The 19299-nt window shown below is 43.2% G+C and overlaps 1 protein-coding gene across 1 annotated transcript in view; it reads left to right on the top strand.

The window, feature by feature from the left end:
• The window catches only part of LOC139530182 (fibulin-1-like), a 49935-nt gene extending 30865 nt beyond the window's left edge, over positions 1–19070 (top strand). Inside the window, exons 15-17 of the mRNA XM_071326352.1 lie at positions 903–1048; positions 1751–1888; positions 18221–19070. Of these exons, the coding sequence (XP_071182453.1) occupies positions 903–1048; positions 1751–1888; positions 18221–18360 (424 nt within the window). The 3' untranslated portion in view covers positions 18361–19070. The remainder of the gene's footprint in view (positions 1–902; positions 1049–1750; positions 1889–18220) is intronic.
• Positions 19071–19299: the final 229 nt, after the last annotated feature.

The raw sequence follows: 19299 nt of genomic DNA, 5'->3' as shown, positions 1-19299 counted from the left end.
CCTCACACTCCACCAAGCTGAGGAGATAACAGCTGACGTTGAGTTGTAGAATTTGTTTTGATATGTTTCGTAACCAGGACCTCTCTCGTCGTCTCCAGGGCATTGATGATTTAAAGACGGGGCTCTGTCCCTGGTGCTTGGTGGTGAAGAAGCAGTTCCTCTCAGATTCCAGTACAGGTTCCTGGCAGTGTAGCGGCCCTGTAGTTGTAGGTATGCTGGTGGGTGGCGTTTGTTTCAGCGGGGTCTCCCCTTGAGCTGCCACTGATTAGACTGTGAAATAAACAGTCTTAAATAATGGGATGAGAGCAGCTTGGAGCGCTTGGGAGTTGTCTAGTCATGTTCTTCACAATTTAGGAGACTTTTAGAACCCCCCTCGTACCATAAATTCTCCACAGGAGATTATCAGATACGAAGCCGGGGACACACGCTCAACAAATCCAAAATATTTTCCCGCGAGCAGGTCGTGCATCATTCTCCCATCTCCTCTTAGTATTTCATATTTCACTCCTCTTCTCACCGCAACAAAACACAACCGGTGGCATCAGAAACGAAACCATCAACGTCTACCAAAGCCTCCAGCAGGCAGCTACAATCTGCCTGCTATGTGATCTTTGGCCGTCATTGTTTTATTATTCTTGCTAGCCACATTCAGTACCATTGGTTTTTTGATGTCGAACACTATACCCAGCATCCCCCGCTGTAGTCGGACAGATCGTGTTTGTGTAGCGGCCGTTTCACAGGCCCTGCTGAGTTCTTGATTGTGCGGTTGTACTTCTCCCTTTTGAAGAGGATGCCCTGTCATTGTGATCACCAGGGGAGGAACTGAAGGCGGTTGGTGCCTAAAGGCTTTTTATAGTCTCACCCCTAAAGGTCAGAGGGTGTGTGTGTTTTTCTTCTCTTAGCAGGGCGAGGGTTGAGCGCTCCGACACCATCCGCTGTGTGAAGTCCTGCCAGCCCAACGACATCGGCTGTGTCCTGGACCCCGTACACTCCGTCTCCCACACCGTCATCTCCCTGCCCACCTTCAGGGAGTTCACCAAGCCAGAAGGTAGGGGCGCAATCTCAGACACTCATTTGGATTACAGCTAACTTTTTTTTCTTCATACCCAGTGGGTTTTTTTCACTGCATGTTATATATAAAAAAAATACTTGCAAGTGTAGTCCTTTTTATGTTACCTCTTGCCCAAAATCAGCCAATGCTTAAGAGTGTTGTTGACAGTGTACTTGTAATGTCGTGCACCAGACACGTCCTCCCAAACTCAGTATATATTTGAGCTGTGTTCATTCAAAGCCTGGGGATGAGGTTAATGTACTGGTAACACTATCAAGTATTGGCTAGCCGCTAGCCCAAAACCAATGACTAAGTGTCACTTAGGATGGATCTGACTGACTGACCACTGTAATCACACACAGACAAACCGAGACAAACTTAGACCTACATGTGGTGCATGTTTCAGACACACTCATCCTCAACTTCATGGGAAGTTAAATCCTTGTTGTTTCTCATGAGCTCCTCGTCGGGGTGTTTAGGAATTGCAGGCCTCCAACTGAACAACAGCACTGAACACCCATTTGCCCCGTCATAACCTCCTCTGCACACAATAAACCCAGAGCTCAGCCGCCTCCCATTTAATTGTCTTCCCCCGAGGAGAAGTTGGCACGAGCTTGGCTGTTTCAATCCCAGCCTGATTATGAGGGTTTAAAGCTCTGCAAAGCTCTTTTGTCTCTAATGGTTATCTTCTTCCAACAGAGATCGTTTTCCTGAGAACCATGTCGCCGGCGCACTCCTCCCCCCAACTCAGCTCTGACATTGTCTTCGACATTCTGGAGGGGAACGTCCAGAACTCCTTCGACATCGTCAAGCGACAGGAGCATGGCATGATTGTGGGTGAGTGGAAAGAAAGAAGGAGGGAAGGTGGCTAGGAACAGATTGTGGGTGAGTGGAGCGAAGGGATGCAGCTAGCTAGGCCATACGTCGCTTGACTTGGGTATTACGGTATACGTAACTCCTCAAATGACTAGGGACAAATAACAATAGCAGGAGACCACTATGGGTTCTCCCTAGTCCCGAGTCCTGGACGGATGGATATTTAATTTGCTCTGAGACCCCCCAAAAATGTGTGGTTTTCTGACCTAATTTCGCATTACGAAAAGGCTTCTTTTTTTCTCCTTCTTTTTTTTAACCAAACGCATATGTGTCTCCATGTGAGAGCAGAGTGGGGAGGAGAAGAAAGAGAAGCCTTGGATTGAAAAGCATGAAATTCTCCGTCATAAGGATGCTCCTGTGACATAAGTACATCTGACACGCACTTCTAATAACATTTGCACTCTGGTGGCATTTGGGAGCTGTCAGCGTCTTCCGTGGGCCTTTATGTCTCCCTCTAGAGAGCTGTCCTTTGGGTTGTCCTCGGAGACCAATGAAGGACGGCTTTCTCTTCTTTCTCCACCAAACATTTGGCGTCAGTTTGTCCCACTCTTGTGGGAAGGCACCATTTAATGAACTTATTGACCGCCATGTTTTTTCCACTCCTCTTAAGCAACAAAGCCCTTCTTCTCCCTGACAGATTATTGTGGCTACGATGTACAGAGATGGCCTTATACTTTTGCATATCAAGCAGTCTGGATGTGCATAATATATTTCCATGTGCGTGTGTACATGTCTATGACTAATATCAGTCCTTATACAGGCCTTGAGGCAGTCATGGACACTAGTGGCAATCAAGGCTCAGATCTAAGTCTGTTTATGTAAAACAGAGAGGAGAGGAGCCCTAATGGGTGTGACTACATGTGGAGCCTCTGTAGTTTAGGAGCCCATCCCTCTACTGTGGCCTCCACTGGTCTGGTGAGGATCCAGCGCTGCTCACTGACTCTGGGGGAGATGAACCGAAGCCTGGACCCAAGAGGACGGGGGTGTACCGGTGACACATAGTTTGGCCGTCTTGGATGTTTTGGCTCTGCGATGGGAGGATGGCGGGATGGGGACAGTGGGAGAGAGAGTGAGAGATACACACTGTGCTGATGGATGAAGGGATGGCCTGTCACTACATACATCTGTCTCTTCCCAGAACTGAGCAGGGAAATAACGGAGAGAGTCTGCCAAGCAGTCATCAGCTCATAGGCTATGGGCGCACGCAAGGTCTCACATTGCACACATACATATGTGTATAGTCACACAGACACACAGGTGCCCACACACAAGCGTACACGAACATAACTCGAACAACCACGCAATAGAGTACAGATACGTAGTTCAGTGGTTATCGTGTCATTGCTTTTGGGGGTATAAATGAACTATCCTTTGGTATTTGGGACTTACTTCACCACTCCTCAGAAGTTAAACTGCGTGCATGTATGCGAGAGAATGTGTGTGACTTGCGTATGTGTGAATGTGTGTGTGTGTGTGTGTGTATGTATGTGCGTGCGTGCCCAATGTGTGCAGAAGTAATCTTAGGCCCTGTGATTCATGTGGTTAAATGTATTGTTCATTTCCCCCACTAGCCCTCAGTGTCTCGCGGAACATTAGAGTTCTTTAACTGACTACCACATGAAAGGCCTGTTTGTGAGGAGCCACTTCTCTCCCAAACTCTAGGATGCTTATTGGATGCAGCTCTCACATGTTAGCCTTAGTCGGCCATGTTGACGTGCTCTGCTGACAAAGGCATGGGTCAGTGACCGTCTGCTTTGAAGTGTCCGTGTCCGTGATTAGCTATAGAGTTTGCTTTATTCAGCTCAGTGGTGGTGCTCTGCTCTGGTTCGTTTGGCTACTGACTGTGGCTTAGCTCTGTAGCTAGCTGACGTGTAAACTATCTGTACGAGTTGCGTATAAATCTACTTTGTGAGTGAGAGGAAAGTCCTCCTTTGTATTCACCAATAGCGCTTTTAATAGACTGACCACTTTGACCAGGGTAAAACCATTTAAGTTTGGTACACTGCTACTTTGGGAAAATGATTCTGAGTTGGGGCTCTGTTTCACACAGTGACGCACAGTCTCACCCACTCTCACACACACACACACTGGCTATACAACGAGCCACACACTGCGAGAGAGCCGCACCACTCTTCTCTAGTCATCTATCAGTGTCATAGGAGAGGTTTTCCCAGCTCTGTCACGTCTGGGTGACAGCCTTGACAGCCAGCCGCATCTGTGCAAACACATCAACCCCCCAACGCTCGGGAAAACATGATCACAACCAATTAAACACTCACCGAATCCAATGTCCTGGAGCCCAGCGACTAGCCCAGCACCATGTACTGCCACGACCGCACAACAGACGCTGTGTGGTCGTGGCAGTACGTGGTGTCTTACGCCACTACAGGTAGAGATAAAGTAGATCCAGCTTGATGGTATGTCATGACTGGCACATCAGATGACGCATATTCGGAAAGACAAACGGTGAAGGAAGAGGTATGCATTACTGAGACGATCTTGCACTATCACACGTGCACTTCTGATTTAGTCAGATTGAGGACGACGTCTGTTTGAAGGGACATGATAGGATGATTGATTCTGGCAGCCAGCAGGTGGACTGCGGAGCTACTCCATTTAAAAACAAGGGTTTTGTGGTTCTGTGGTCTGCAGCACAGGGAGCAGGTGGTGGTCCAGAATCAGGGGCTTTCCTCTGCTGCAGCTTGTGGTGATGGTAGTGATGTGTGTGCCCATGTGTGTATATGTGTGTGTGTGTGGTGTGCTACAGATTGACGGTGGTCTCTCCAATGGTCTTCCATGGTGTTGGTGGTTCCCCTTGTTTGACTTCCTCTCCCAGGCCATGCTTTCCCAGTGGGACTACTATTGTTTTAACACCACTCCCAGTGAACGCATGGTGTGGATGGACTGAGCTCACGTCATGCTCATGTTAGCAGGCAAAGGTAGCTATGGCTTGGCTGGGGCTGGTACTGAGGGTGGGACTGAAGATGAGAATAGGGATGGGGCTGGGCTGGAGTAGCAACATGTGATCTATATTAGAGAAGAAAGAGGGTGGGAGTAGCATCTCCAGATTCTCCACAGAAGGGTTCAAAGCTTTCCTTCTGGCCACCATGAGTGGGGAAGTGAGCAAACCATCGCAGGGATAGTTCCTAAACCTCATCCTTTGGTGACGCTAGTATCTTCCGACAGTAGGTCTAAACCACCAACAATGGTCCCTATAAAGCTTCCCTGGACTGGCCAGAGGGCCCAGAAGCCACAGCTTGATGCCAACCATTGTAGAGAGCAGGTAGAAAAATGCTTGTGGTTCAATTCTTCCCAAACAATTTGGAATGCCTAATTTCGATGTTATTGGCATGGAGATGGCGGGCTGTGAAGGGAACCATGGAGTAAGTAACCTGTCTGTGTCTGGCCAAGTAGCCTACTATATGTGGCCATGGGTCAAGATGTCTTCCACAGTAGCTGGTGTAATTTGGGCGTGGTGTGTCAAATATTAGCAGAGTGTTACTGTGGAAGAGTGGGGCTTGAGGCTTAAGTCTAGGAATGTGTCTGAAATGGCAGCGTATACTGTATAGTGCACGAGGGTGATTCCTCACTAAACTAGAACAAAAAAAGACCATGATTTTCTGAATTTCACAAAGTCCTTTGGAGGAAGGATTGTTCACATTTATTTGACATGTGTATCTTAAAGCATAATTGAGAAATAGTTAATTAAAGTTTGAATATTTGTGACATTTTGGCCTTACCCAGGCCTGCTTTAAAACTCCATAATGTTTAATCGGTAGGTGCTACAAAGCTGTTGGTGTCATATGACACTTTAGCGCTTGCTATGTAATATGAGTATTATTTTTTATTTCAACCACACATTTCTTACGTACATTTATGGAAATTGAAAAATATAAACATGAATATTGAAAATATACCATTTCAGATTTGGCTAATTCTTCAATATAGTGTTTGAAATAAATATAATCTACATGTATATCAAAGTTCCCGAGTGGGATCTATGCTAGTTTTAAAGTTACGGCCCATTTTATACAGAGAAATTGGCATAGTAGGCAATATAACCAATCACAGCTCTCCTTTTATTTGTATCAGTGCTCATCCATCATCGACCATTTTGAATCCATTTTCACATTCACTGTGTTGGTAATGGATCATAAAAGTACCAGAGATCCCACTCTGGAACTTTGATATTCCCATAGAGTATATAGAAAAATTGGCCAAATAAAATGTTTTCAATATTCATGTTTATATTTTTCAATATTCATAGATGCATGTAAGATTTTTTATTGAAATAGAAATACCACTCATATTACAGAACAAGCAGAAAAGCTTTATCTGACAATAACAATTGCTTTTTTAGCACCTACAAATGAAACATTATGGAGTCTTAAAGGAGGTCTGGGTAAGACCAAAATGTCACAAATATTCCAAAACCAATTAATTATTTCTCAATTATGCTTTAAGATACACATGTCAACAATCCTTCCTCCAAAGGAACCTTCTAAGGATACAACTCCCCCCAAAATCATGATCCTTTTTGGTTCTTCTAGTTTCATGAGGAATCATACTAGTCAATAGGTTGCCATTTCAGGCGCAATCTAGTTGATGTGTTGTCTTTGTATGGTTCGTGTGGAGCTGACGACAGAACTGTGAAGGGTAGGGTGATAAGCAGAGAGCGGGAAAGGAGAGCAAGAGAAAGAGGGAGATAAAGAGAAAGAGAGAGTGAATGAGAGAGAAAGAGAGAGAGGCTGTCTGTCAGGGGATGATCATGAATCATGACATGGCATCAGCAGGCCCCACAAGAGCGGGCCAAGCCCATGAAGAATCCCTGCCTGCTTGCCTGCCTGTCACTGAGGGGATTAGTACAGCTAATCAAAACAGTGTCTTCTCCACCCGACAACCCCACAGCACAGCCAAACACACAACGCCTTCTCTTCCCCGAGTTGGTCTACACTGATGCTAGATATTGTCACACACACATGCGCCCACAGACTGTATGTAAGATTGCATGCAATATTGCACTCTTCTGCATACGCCTGTACATACAGTATGCCTACACACATCCTCACACACATACTGTACCCACACACATTGAGACACCATGGATTCTTACTGTAAGTGTATTACAATAATTTGCCAGACAGAGCTAACTAAGTACTTGTCTCCCTCTCCTCTGCGCTCCACTTGATTTGTATACAGTTGTTCATCATCACTCCCTACTAGTATCTCCACAGCCACGCAGCTGTTTATTTCAGCTTTATTTTGATTATTTATATTTGACTAATTTATTACCACTTCATGTCAGTGGAGGCTCCTCAGAGGAGGAAGGGGAAGACCACCATCCTCAGTGAATTTCATAAAAATTGAAATTGTAAAACATTAAAAAAGTTATCATTTTTTTGATAAAGCTAAATATATATAAATACTAAATATAATCACGTCACCAAATAATTGATTAAAACACACTATTTTGCAAAGAAGGTTGACAGTAGCCTCAACAGAAATTGATGATAAAATGATTGTGGGTGCTGTCTTGTTAGACTTCAGTGCAGCTTTTGACATTATAGTCTGCTGCTGGAAAAACGTATGTGTTATGGCTTTACACCCTCTGCAATAATGTGGATGAAGAGTTACTTGTCTAACAGAACACAGAGGGTGTTCTTTAATGGAAGCCTCTCAAATATAATCCAGTTAGAATCAGGAATTCCCCAGGGTAGCTGTTTAGTCCCCTTGCTTTTTTCAATTTTTACTAACGACATGCCACTGACTTTGAGTAAAGCCAGAGTGTCTATGTATGCGGATGACTCAACACTATACACATCAGCTACTACAGCGACTGAAACCATTGCAACACTCAACAAAGAGCTGCAGTTAGTTTTAGAGTGGGTGGCAAGGAATAAGTTAGCCCTAAATATTTCTAAAACGTAAAGCATTGTATTTGGGACAAAACACTCACTAATCCCTAAACCTCAACTAAATCTTGTAATAATAATGTGGAAATTGAGCAAGTTGAGATGACTAAACTGCTTGGAGTAACCCTAGATTGGAAACTGTCATGGTCAAAACATATTGATGCAGTAGTAGCTAAGATGGGGAGAAGTCTGTCTATAATAAAGCGATGCTCTGCCTTCTTAACAACACTTTCAACAAGGCAGGTCCTACAGGCCCTAGTTTTGTCGCACCTTGACTACTGTTCAGTCGTGTGGTCAGGTGCTACAAAAAAGGACTTCAGAAAATTGCAATTGGCTCAGAACAGGGCAGCACGGCTGGCCCTTGGATGTACACAGAGAGCTGATTTTAATAACATGCATGTCAATCTCTCCTGGTTGAAAGTGGAGGAGAGATTGACTTCATCACTACTTTTATCTGTGAGAGGTATTGACATGCTGAATGCACCAAGCTGTCTGTCTAAACTACTGGTACACACCTCGGACACCCATGCATACCCCACAAGACATGCCACAAGAGGTCTCTTTACAGTCCCCAAGTCCCCAGAACAGACTATGGGAGGCACACAGTACTACATAGAGCCATGACTACATGGAACTCTATTCCACATCAAGTAAGTGACGCAAGCAGTAAAATTGGTTTTAAAAAACAGATAAAAATAGCACCTTATGGAACAGCGGGGACTGTGAAGCAATACAAATATTGGCACACACACACACACACACACACACACACACACACACACACACACACACACACACACACACACACACACACACACACACACACACACACACACACACACACACACACACACACGCACACTTAGTACTATAGTTATGTGGTAGTGGCCTGAGGGCACACAGTATGTTGTGAAATCTGTGAATGTATTGTAATGTTTTTACAATACATTAGCTGCTTTGCCAGCAGCTAATGGGGATCCATAATTCATAATAAATACATATACAAACAGCACTCTGTAGGGTAGCACCATGGTGTAGGCGGAGGACAGCTAGCTTCCATCCTCCTCTGGGTACATTGACTTCAATACAAAACCTAGTAGTCTCATGGTTCTCACCGCCTTCTATAGACTTACACAACTTCCAGAGGACACCCTCCAGACTATTAGAACTATTGCAGTATGAACAGACATGTTGTCCACCCAATAAAATGATTAGAGAATGAATCTAGTATTGAAAGCATAAGCTACAGCTATCTAGCACTGCAGTGTATAAAAGAGAGAGACAATAGTTTTGAACAAATTAATTTCTTCCAAAATGAAGGAGAAGCAAAAGAGGAATAGTGAGAGAGATGTCCTCATTTTTTTCACTTCTAGTTACACTTACTTAGCTATCAAATGCAGCTAGCTGGTTTAGCCTACTCAAACACCCTGCTCAAACTGAGGGATGCTATGTTAGCTAGCTGGCTATGACTTTCCATTACAACACTGGAAATTTTCCAAGTCAAGGTAAGCTTTTGGTATTACGAATTTATTGCCACTGGGGCCCACCGGTGTAACTGCTTACTGACTGTACATTGTAATGTTACTGCATGATTGTAGCGGGTTTAGTAACGCGTTAGTTCTATTAGCTATGCTGACTATGACGTTACATTAGCGAATATGGTGAGAACGATGTTGGCTGTGTGTATCAGTTTGGCTTGAAAAGGTTTTTTCGCCTGGTCACATGTAGCTGATGTGTTGTGCATTGAAGTCAACAAGCGAAGGGAAGAGGTGAGAGGAGGAGAGTGGATCGATGCGAGAAGGAATACAACGTTGCTGCTATGTAAGTGAACTGTGTTTACGTGTGATCATGGGTGTATTCATTCCGCAAATTCTGTTGGAAAACATTTCTTAAACGGAAGCAAATGGAACAAAACGGGGATTAACATACCTTCATTTGTCCAATAGAAACTCGCGTTAGCAAATGTTGGACCAATGATTACACCCTATATCAGCTTGATGCAGGCAAGAGTGTGCTAGGCGGTATTGAATGTCACATATTTGTCTCTCGACCTGTCTACACCTACGTTGTAAACTTTCATTCATAGGCTAGGTTGTAGCAACCTCAGGATGGGTATAGGGAACATTTGAACATTATGTAGTAGCCTAAACCTATCGCTGTTACATTGAACTAGGTGAATGGAATATGAATGAGAGTCATCCAGTATGCTGTTATAGAAATAAGACCAGTCTCATGAAAAAAAATAGTTCTCCTTCATCTTAAATGGCACCAACCGCCACTGCTTTATGTATATATTTTTGGCCAATACAGATAATGTAATGAAAGATATCCAGGGATAATGACATACTGTATCCATTTATCAAATATGGATCCAAAAGACATTCACCAGGAAAAGCGCATGTTGAGAAATCAATGTTTCCAGGAAGTCCACCAAATCCAGCATCAACTTCTGTTGTAGGTTTTAATGCTATGTTTCTAGATATAGAGTGCTTTTGTCTAATCTGTCCTATGCTCCTCAGCGGTAGTTTAGGTTACTGTACAAGGTCACTTTTACTACGAGGTGAAGGTCACAATAAAGATAATGTTACTATATCATCAATGCTACTCATCCATTAAACAACCACCGAAAATAGAAAGTCCAAGAAAAGCAGCAATCTTTTCCTTCCAGCTACTGTAGCTACTTTTTCAATGATGTCACAAACAGTGGAGCATGATTGCATGCGTCCAACGGTTCATTTGATCTGTAACTGTGACTCATTGCTAAATGACCTTGAAATACCAAACCACACGAGCTGGCCTTTCAGACTGGGGGTGTTCAGTGCTCACGTCTCCTTTGGAGTGGTCAAGGGACTGTTTAGACAGCCTGGCTGGACTGCCCAACCGTCGGTCAGTTGGTTGTGATCAGGAGCTATACCAAACACACAAGAAAGGCCAGTCAGGCCCGTGCCCTATGGTCCGGTCCCCAAGGGGGTTCATGCTAATCCTATGCCTCTCTCAGAGCGGACTGGGCCTGGGCCGTAGCGTGCTCTGCCTGGCCTTTGTCCAATGGTTTTACAGCACTGAGTATGCATCGCACCACGGCCAGCGTGTCATTATACAATACTGTGGTGAGGCCGACGCATACTTTTCATTTGTTTCTGGTGTTAAACCCGTTCATTTTGGATTTTGTCATACACTTCCTCGCCGAGTTGTAGAAACCAGAAAACCCCGAAATTGTACTGTTTACATGTAACCCTTTAATATTGTATCCCTCGCAGCCTCCTGACATTTGCTTCACTTTGTTTTGTGGCAGTGTCTCCTCTGATACCATGTATTTAACACTTAAAATACCGGGCCTCGCTACCCCCCTTACTACGCCAATGAGCAGCCATTTTGACTGCAACGTTCTAACTGTCTAATAAGTACATTTCACATATCCTATCAGAAAAAGTATCCTTTGGTTGTGTTCATGAAGGTCTTGGGTAACAATCAAAGAACACCATAACATTTTTATTAGTTTATGTTACTGTGGGGGATCTCACGTGTGGAGCGCAAAAGAACAGCGGTTATTCATGGGAAAAAGTGACATTTTGAAATAGATTTATTTAGCAAGGTTAAGGGTTTTGGAAACCTCAGAATCTGCTCTATCTGATACTATATAGAACTCAGAGGAGGCTGGTGGGAGGGGCTATATGAGAACGGGCTCATTGTAATGGCTGGAATGGAATAAATGGAATGTTTCAAACACATCAAACATGGAAACCACATGTTTGACTCCGTTCCATTGATTCCATCCCAGCTATTACAATGAGCCCGTCATCCTATAGCTCCTCCCACCAGGCTCCTCTGATAGAAATCAAAACGTCTTACCTGCATGTGACTCTATAGGATGATTAGAAAAAGTCACTTTTTGGCAATCCAGGGAAAGATATGACATGTCCTCCTAAAACTTCTTATAACACAAATTCCGTTCGTGATATCCAGCGGCGACCAGTCATTCAGGGCAGGGCCCCACCTGTTTTGAGCCCCACATTTTTAGCTAAAAAAAAACAGGGTTGCCTGTTTTGCATGTTATTTTGTTATTAATATTTGTTTGCAAACAATGTAAAAAAAGATATAATAATCATTGAGTTAACAAACGTTATCTTTTCTGCTTTCTTGAGTAAGGTCGCTCCAAAAGGCAGGTGTTTCAGACAGCTCAGTGCTTTCTCTGGTGGTGGTGCAGCCAGCGGAAAATACGGAGCGTAGGGGCTGGTAATGTTCTCTAGTTGCGCCTTGATTGGCTCTCTCACTCATGGGGACACGACGTCACCGCCAAATCTAAGGGTAGAGCTCTGAAAATTCAAGCCTCTTGGGTGCTGCCATAGAGATACATTAGAAGTGCCCATGCAAGAAGGCTCAAGGTCATTGGCCACAGATAAAATTACGTCACACCACGTTATATCTACAGCAGCTTTGATTGGACTGATACTTTCAAAATCTTAGCCAACAGTCATCATCATGAATCAAGTCGACAATCTATGGAAAATCTTCTTTAATCCTTGTCATATGAAGAGAAATAATGAAAATAAATTGTAGATGAAACATATCGGTGCTCATTGGACATACACATTACACAATAAGTTGGAAATAGTAAATTCAACAATGAGTGGTTTGGAAGGAATCAGTGGCTAACTGCAAGCATGGCAAAGCAATCACTAGCCTGCTGTTCAGTGGAGTGTCTGTGTGGTCCCAAATCTGGGTTTAAGGGTCTGTTTTCCAAGTTTGAAATGATAAACATTCAACATTGGCCATACTGTCAATCCAGCAAGATTTTTGCCACGCTCAAAACAACTGTAAACTTGGAACTGGGAAATCTGACTTCAGTGAGTTCAAGACAACTGGGAACTCAGGATAAAACAATCATCCAATCGGAATTGTAAGTCGGGAACTCGGGCCTCTTTCAAGCGCTACGACCTGAAGATCACTGACTTCATCATGATTCAACCTTGTTTTTTCCGAGTTCTCAGTGGTCTTGATAGCACCATAAATCCAGAGAATGCCAGACTTTGATGACTGTCACGGTTTTCTTCCTGGGATGAAGGAGAGGACCAAAACGCAGCGCGGCTAGTGTTCAACATAATTTAATAAAGAATATGTGAACACTACAAACAACAAAACAATAAATGTGAAAACCGAAAACAGTCCTATCTGGTGCAGAACACAAAGACAGAAGACAATCACCCACAAAATCCCAACACAAAACAAGCCTCCTATATATGATTCTCAATCAGGGACAACGATTGACAGCTGCCTCTGATTGAGAACCATATTAGGCTGGACACAGAAACAGACAAACTAGACACACAACATAGAATTCCCACCCAGCTCACGTCCTGACCAACACTAAACAAGCAAAACACATAATAACTCTGGTCAGGACGTTACAATGGCAAAGTTTAATGACAAAATCTGTCCACGAAGGACTGCCTCGCCACCTTCCAATTCAAGTGAGCACATCACAACAAGGTGAGTCCAAAAATGTCTTGTATGCTGCTGCATAAATGATGAAATATGCCGGGGGGGTTATGTATACTGTAGCTACGAAAATAATACTAGGAGTATGTTGTCTAGTAAGCTGTTAGTAGCCCATGTGCCTAATAATTTGGTATATTTTCCCCTCTTAATTTCGCCTACTGTTCTGACTTGGTGTTGCCTATAACCTGTTTTTAGAGAAAAGGAATCATTGAATATTGTATGAGCTTTCATTGTTAATGTGTTGTTTAGTGTTGTGTAGTGGCTTTATTTTGCCCCACCAAGATTTACATGCTACAATCACCAATGGTGATATCTAAATTCTAACAACATATGTGTGTTAAATATACTTATTTAGGAAAATTCAAGGAAGGAGGGCAGCATGACTTTAAAAAATTGAAGAGATATTTCAATTTTAAATTCATATGCAGTCAAAATGACTGCCTCTGCGCCTCTAGTGTTAATGCTTTTTTCTACTTACAGGCTATTTTATGGTGTGGCGGAATGTTCTGGGGAACAGGGGGTTTGTGCAGCTGTGTGTTTGATGGAGGTTGGAACATGGTGGGGTCACCTCTGCACCCTGCGGCAGATATACTACCTCAGAGGAACAGAACAACGCACTCCCAGGGATAGCAGAGCAGAGCACTTTCAGACGTACTGTAGGCGTACAATCATATCCTGGAATGTACTAGATACACAAAGTAGAGGAGAGATGATATCAGTGAGAGATCTGGTCTTTTTATTGTTTATGTGTAAAGGCCTACACCTCAGGTACTGATGATATGATTGCATCAAAGTAAAACCTGGTAGCTTTGAGGTTTTCACCTCACCACAGCTCGTGACTGAGTGAAATGTTTGCAATGATTATGTGGTTGTGGTGGTTTGGTTGAACCTCAGGTTCATAGCTAGTATGTTGAGCTCCAGCTGTCACTGTAGATGCCTTGTCTTCATGGAGGATACAGTACTCTGTGTGCTGTGGATGTGAAACATGCTGAAGCACAGAGCCCTTATAAGGCTTCATACAAGCCTCTTCAGGGGTAACATCTGGCTGGTCTAGCTGCGCAATTAAAACATGGGATCATTAAGAGGAACACACACTGCATGCACTACATCACTCTGCCACTTGCTGAGCTGTGTTGAGCCAATCAAGGGACTCAGCTGCTGCACCTCACTGATCAGTGACTACATGTAAGCTGCTGACAGTAGAACTGAGCACAGTACCTGAGAAAGCCGTGAGACGCCTACAGACGTAACATAGTTGTGCAATGCCATTTAGATATTGAGGAGTTTTGACTGTGGATGCTCATGGCAACATTTAGTTGAATCCTACATTGTCTAGTGTATTTTTTATATCATGTACATTTAAAATAATGTAACATTTCGCTTGTTTGTCCCTCTGATTTTCATTTGTCCTTGAGACATTTTGTTTGCGGCAGCAGCAAACTTGGCCCCAGCTGACCTCTGTAATGAAAAACATTTGGAGCCTCCATTGGATTCGGGTCACATTTATGATCTGAGACAATTGCTCTACTCCCAATAAAACAGGGCTATTGTGAAAGTGAAATCCATGCCGTATTGTGGTGCTCCATACTGTATTTATAATGAATGGTATGTTTCATTGTGCTCGTCTCGCTCTCGCTCGCCTTGATTGGGTCTTCTAGTTCATCCAATATTGAACCCTGTGAACTGATTGACTTCGAAGTTACATGAGCAAATTTGAACTTCATGAACTCTGTTTCTTCTCATGCATTGCACACAGTGCACATATTGCATTGGTAGTATATCTTGTTGTATGTCAACTACTCACATGCAGTGGATCAATTCCCAAACTCAGTCAACTTTATGTCTACATTATCTCTCCGTATTGAGTGAATATTTGGCACTTGTATAACTGAACAGCATGCCACCTCCATTTGCTGATGATGATAATAATTGTTTCATATACGCAAAGCCCCAATCTGTTTTTCCATGTCCTTTATTTTTCTGAACATTAGTGCTGCAGCACTGTCGTTGAGTTCACACAGAGGTTCCTTCTCTCTGATGGAGCTGACGGTTTGGAAACAATAAAACCCCCGCCCCGCTCCCCTCAGCCCCTCAGCCCTGTGTCACTACGCAACAGAGTCCCAAAACACCAAAACAAGGGGGCAACCCTGGTAAGAAGGGCCCTATTCCACACTCTTCAGGCGCTTATCGCTGGAATCTTCTGGAATCTTCTGTGTGGCCGCAGGGATCCAGACTGACTGGGAGAAGGATGAGGGGAGAGGGGACGAGAGGGGAGGCTCAGTAAGACTGACTCTGGTTGAGCTTCTCTTGCTGCCGCCTAAAGATGGATCCCTGAAGGAATGCCTGCCTGCCTTCATGGCTGTATCGCGTGACAGACCAGTCCGCTTCCCGTCGTCCAACACATGGGACTAATTTACCCTCGCGGGCCTCAATGAGGGTGCCACAAACATCAGGCAGGCCCCCTTAGGAAGAGGAGAAGATGAGACAGGGAGAAGGCAAGAGAGGAGAAGAGAAAATAATGTTAGCGTTTTAGAGAGGGTCTAGATTCTAACCCCACACCATGCCAGTGTCCACCCCAGAGGACATTTGCAGCAACCAGCTCACCCTTGATCTTCATTGTTTGCCCTGTGGTGAGAATGAGGGCAATTCCACGGAAACAGGATGATGCTGAGACTCCGATTTTTCACTTTAAAAGTATGCCAAACAAAAACCATTGATTGCAAAGTTAAACAAACCATGCAACTCTATGCACAAGGAATACTTTTTATTTAGACAGAACAGTTTCCAAAATCACATTTACTCGAAGAACAGTGCAGATGTAAAGTTTGGTAACAGATGGACGGTAAAATCTCCCTGTTTTTTATGTGACCATGTTTAACAAAAACTCTTAAATATCTGCAGAAAGAATGGGGTGCCAGCTATGATATAACACCTTAAGTTTGAAAAAAATCTATTTTGGTTATTGAACTATAATACAGATGTAGAATCTTAATTTGAGACAGTTTGCTACAGCAGGAAAATAATCCTGCAGCAACTGGAAATGTGAATTATGTGGATTATAATTAATGGGCAAATCAAGTCTGAAATTTCAATGTAGAAATTACAAACTTTAGAAACCTTTTTAAACCTCAAATACACTACAAGTTTACATTTCCTTCTGTGTAGGAAAATTCTCAGCAACGAAAGAGTGGTCAAATTAAGATCCTACATTTGTAAGTGAAGTGGATTAACACCCATTAACAGACTGATGGTAACAGAATGAAATCATGGGTCTTTGATCTGTACTATACAGAAATGCATAATTATGAATGTCCTTCTCTTCATGGTAGAATTTTTTTTACATCTTCCTTTACATGTTTGGGTATTATTATACACACTGGCTATTATTTGAATGAGCTCCACCTCTAAACAAGACCAAATTTGGTTAGTCCGGACCGGACATAACAGAATGCCAGTGGAAGGGAGGACAGTAGTAGGTGACCCAACTGTGGTTTGTTACTACAATGAATTCCCACTGTAGCCAATTCAGTTGCAGTCATTATGTTACTGATTTTGTAATGACAAGACAATAGGCAATATTTAGTAAACTTATGGCAAATAATTTCTGCAAAAGTAAATATAAAATGTTGATATTAGTTGGTAGGGTCTTTACTCCAACATTATTGTGTTTTGATGTATTCTAATACCTTTTAAGACTTTTTCTGTTTTCTAAGACCCCTTTTCCATCTGTTTGACCAGAAGTCAAAGCCTTCGCATATTCCAAATTTTTAGGATGGAAACGGTAGAAAAATTTATAAAAGCCTTAGTTTCTCTAGCTTTCGTTTTGACATCAAATGTGATGTGCTCATATGAACTTCATATGTTAGTGCTCATGGGGCTTTTAACATGGAAATACCCATGACCAAATGTCTCTCACTGGTTTATGACAATTGTGGTACAAACGCTTTTGATGCGTCACATTGAGTGATGGCGTGACATCTTGTTGATTTGATTTAAGATAATTCATCATGCTGTACTTTTGATATACTTTACCGCATTGAATTGAATATATTTTTGAATTATGAGACCAATACCTACTTCATCTAATACCTGTCTCTCTGTGTGAGAAACCGTTGAGAGAGAACCAGAGAGATGGATAGATAGAGAGAAAGACAACAGTGAAAGGACAGTGCAGTGATTGTGCTGCCTGGCTGCACGCTGGGCGATGGCTGTTCAAACAGGACTGAGCTAAAATGTCACCAGCCCTCCGCAGAGAAAGGGCCTGCTGACAGCCTGGATAAACACTGGCGTTTTTCGCCCTGTAATCGCATGTTCACTTAAAAAGAGCTTCCAACAAATTCCATGTGCATTCGGTCATTCTTGAGTCTCGGTCTAAAGCAGTGGTGGTGTGTTTTCCCCACGTTGTTACCGTGATAGGAGAGTGTCTCTTTTGCTTGTCCTCCAGGGGAGGTTGGCGGTTGGAGGGAGGAAGGTGGGGACGGGTGGATGGATGGAGGGAGGGAGGGATGAAGGAGAGAAATAAAAACCCGATTCACATGAATAAGTTTGACATTCCTCTCATCATATGAGGTCAGCACGTCACCAGGCTCCAGTAATACTATTGCTGCACATGATGAGAAGAAAACAACATCGATCCATCCCTGCTGCCACTTTTCATTCTAGAATGTCCCGAGATAGAACTAGAATGGGCCTATTACTTCCATACAGTATGTTACGAGTAGGAATGCAAAAACGTAGAGAAAGGTTTCCTATCCCCTGTAAGGACGACTGCTAACTAAATAAAACTGTTTTAATAAAGCTAACTTGATGGCCAGTCATAACACCCTCCTTACCCAGTACGTTTGGTACCCTTCACTCTCTGACTATCCCTCTGTGTCTCCCTTAGGTGTCGTCCGACAGGTGAAGCCCCTGATTGGCTCGCTAAACATGGTGTTGAAGCTGGCTATGAACTATGTCACCTCTGGGGTGGTGTCTCATCGGAACATCGTCAATGTCCACATCTTCGTTTCCGAGTTCTGGTTCTGAGTTTAGGACACGCCACCACCACCACCACCACCACCACCACACATATCCACACAGTTCTACCACAGTACTACCAGCACCATCACATAATAGCCACAAAGTACTACCAATTACACATTACTACCACACAGTACTACCACCGTACTATAACGTACCGTCCTAACATGAAGAGAAATTTGAATTCTGAGTGCGTGGAGGAGAAAAGGAAGATTATTTAGGTGTTTAACTATAAGGATGTGCATGCACACCATTGGGAGGTGTAATACAAGTCATTCCTGACAAACCCAACACAACACATTGTAACTAACTTTTGTTAATTTTCGTTCCATTTCCATTAAGATAAACAGACCACAAGCTGCTTAATCGCTTTTTTATTGTATGAAACTAAGGCACACTTCCCTGTCAGTTTACATGTAATAGGAATTGATGTAACAAGCCAAGCCATGAGTTGATGCATGCATCTGGCATACAGAGCTTGATGTGAAGACTCATATACTGTATCATGTAATGTAAGCATGCTATCATGCTGAAGACAGTAGAATGTGATTGTGAATTGAAAGTGCATGCGTAGACATGGAGATGTGAAAAACCATTGAAGGATTTAACAGTTGAATGTAACACTTACCCTGGTTCATGGTGTGTATTACATTTCATTTTCTTACTTTATACACTGCGAAAGGTGTTACGGTACTAAATAAACCATCTTGTTTTTACCTGTGAAGCCTTTTCTTTGCGTGCGGGTGAGTGAAAGCTTCAGATTGGTTGATGAATTTAACTTGTGTTCATTTGGAGGAAAAGTGGGACAGAAGTCATTTCTGGTACAGTGATTGAGAGTGCAGAAAAAAGGGTGAGTCAGGGGAGAGTGAAAGGGTACATAGGCACTAGGAACCAGGAACCACAGCCCTAATTAGGTTAGTCACTGAACCAGAACGGTTCTCTCTA

The sequence above is a fragment of the Salvelinus alpinus genome, chromosome 9, assembly GCF_045679555.1.
Source record: "Salvelinus alpinus chromosome 9, SLU_Salpinus.1, whole genome shotgun sequence".
Taxonomy (NCBI): Eukaryota; Metazoa; Chordata; class Actinopteri; order Salmoniformes; family Salmonidae; genus Salvelinus; species Salvelinus alpinus.
This window is presented reverse-complemented; position numbering and strand designations above follow the sequence as displayed.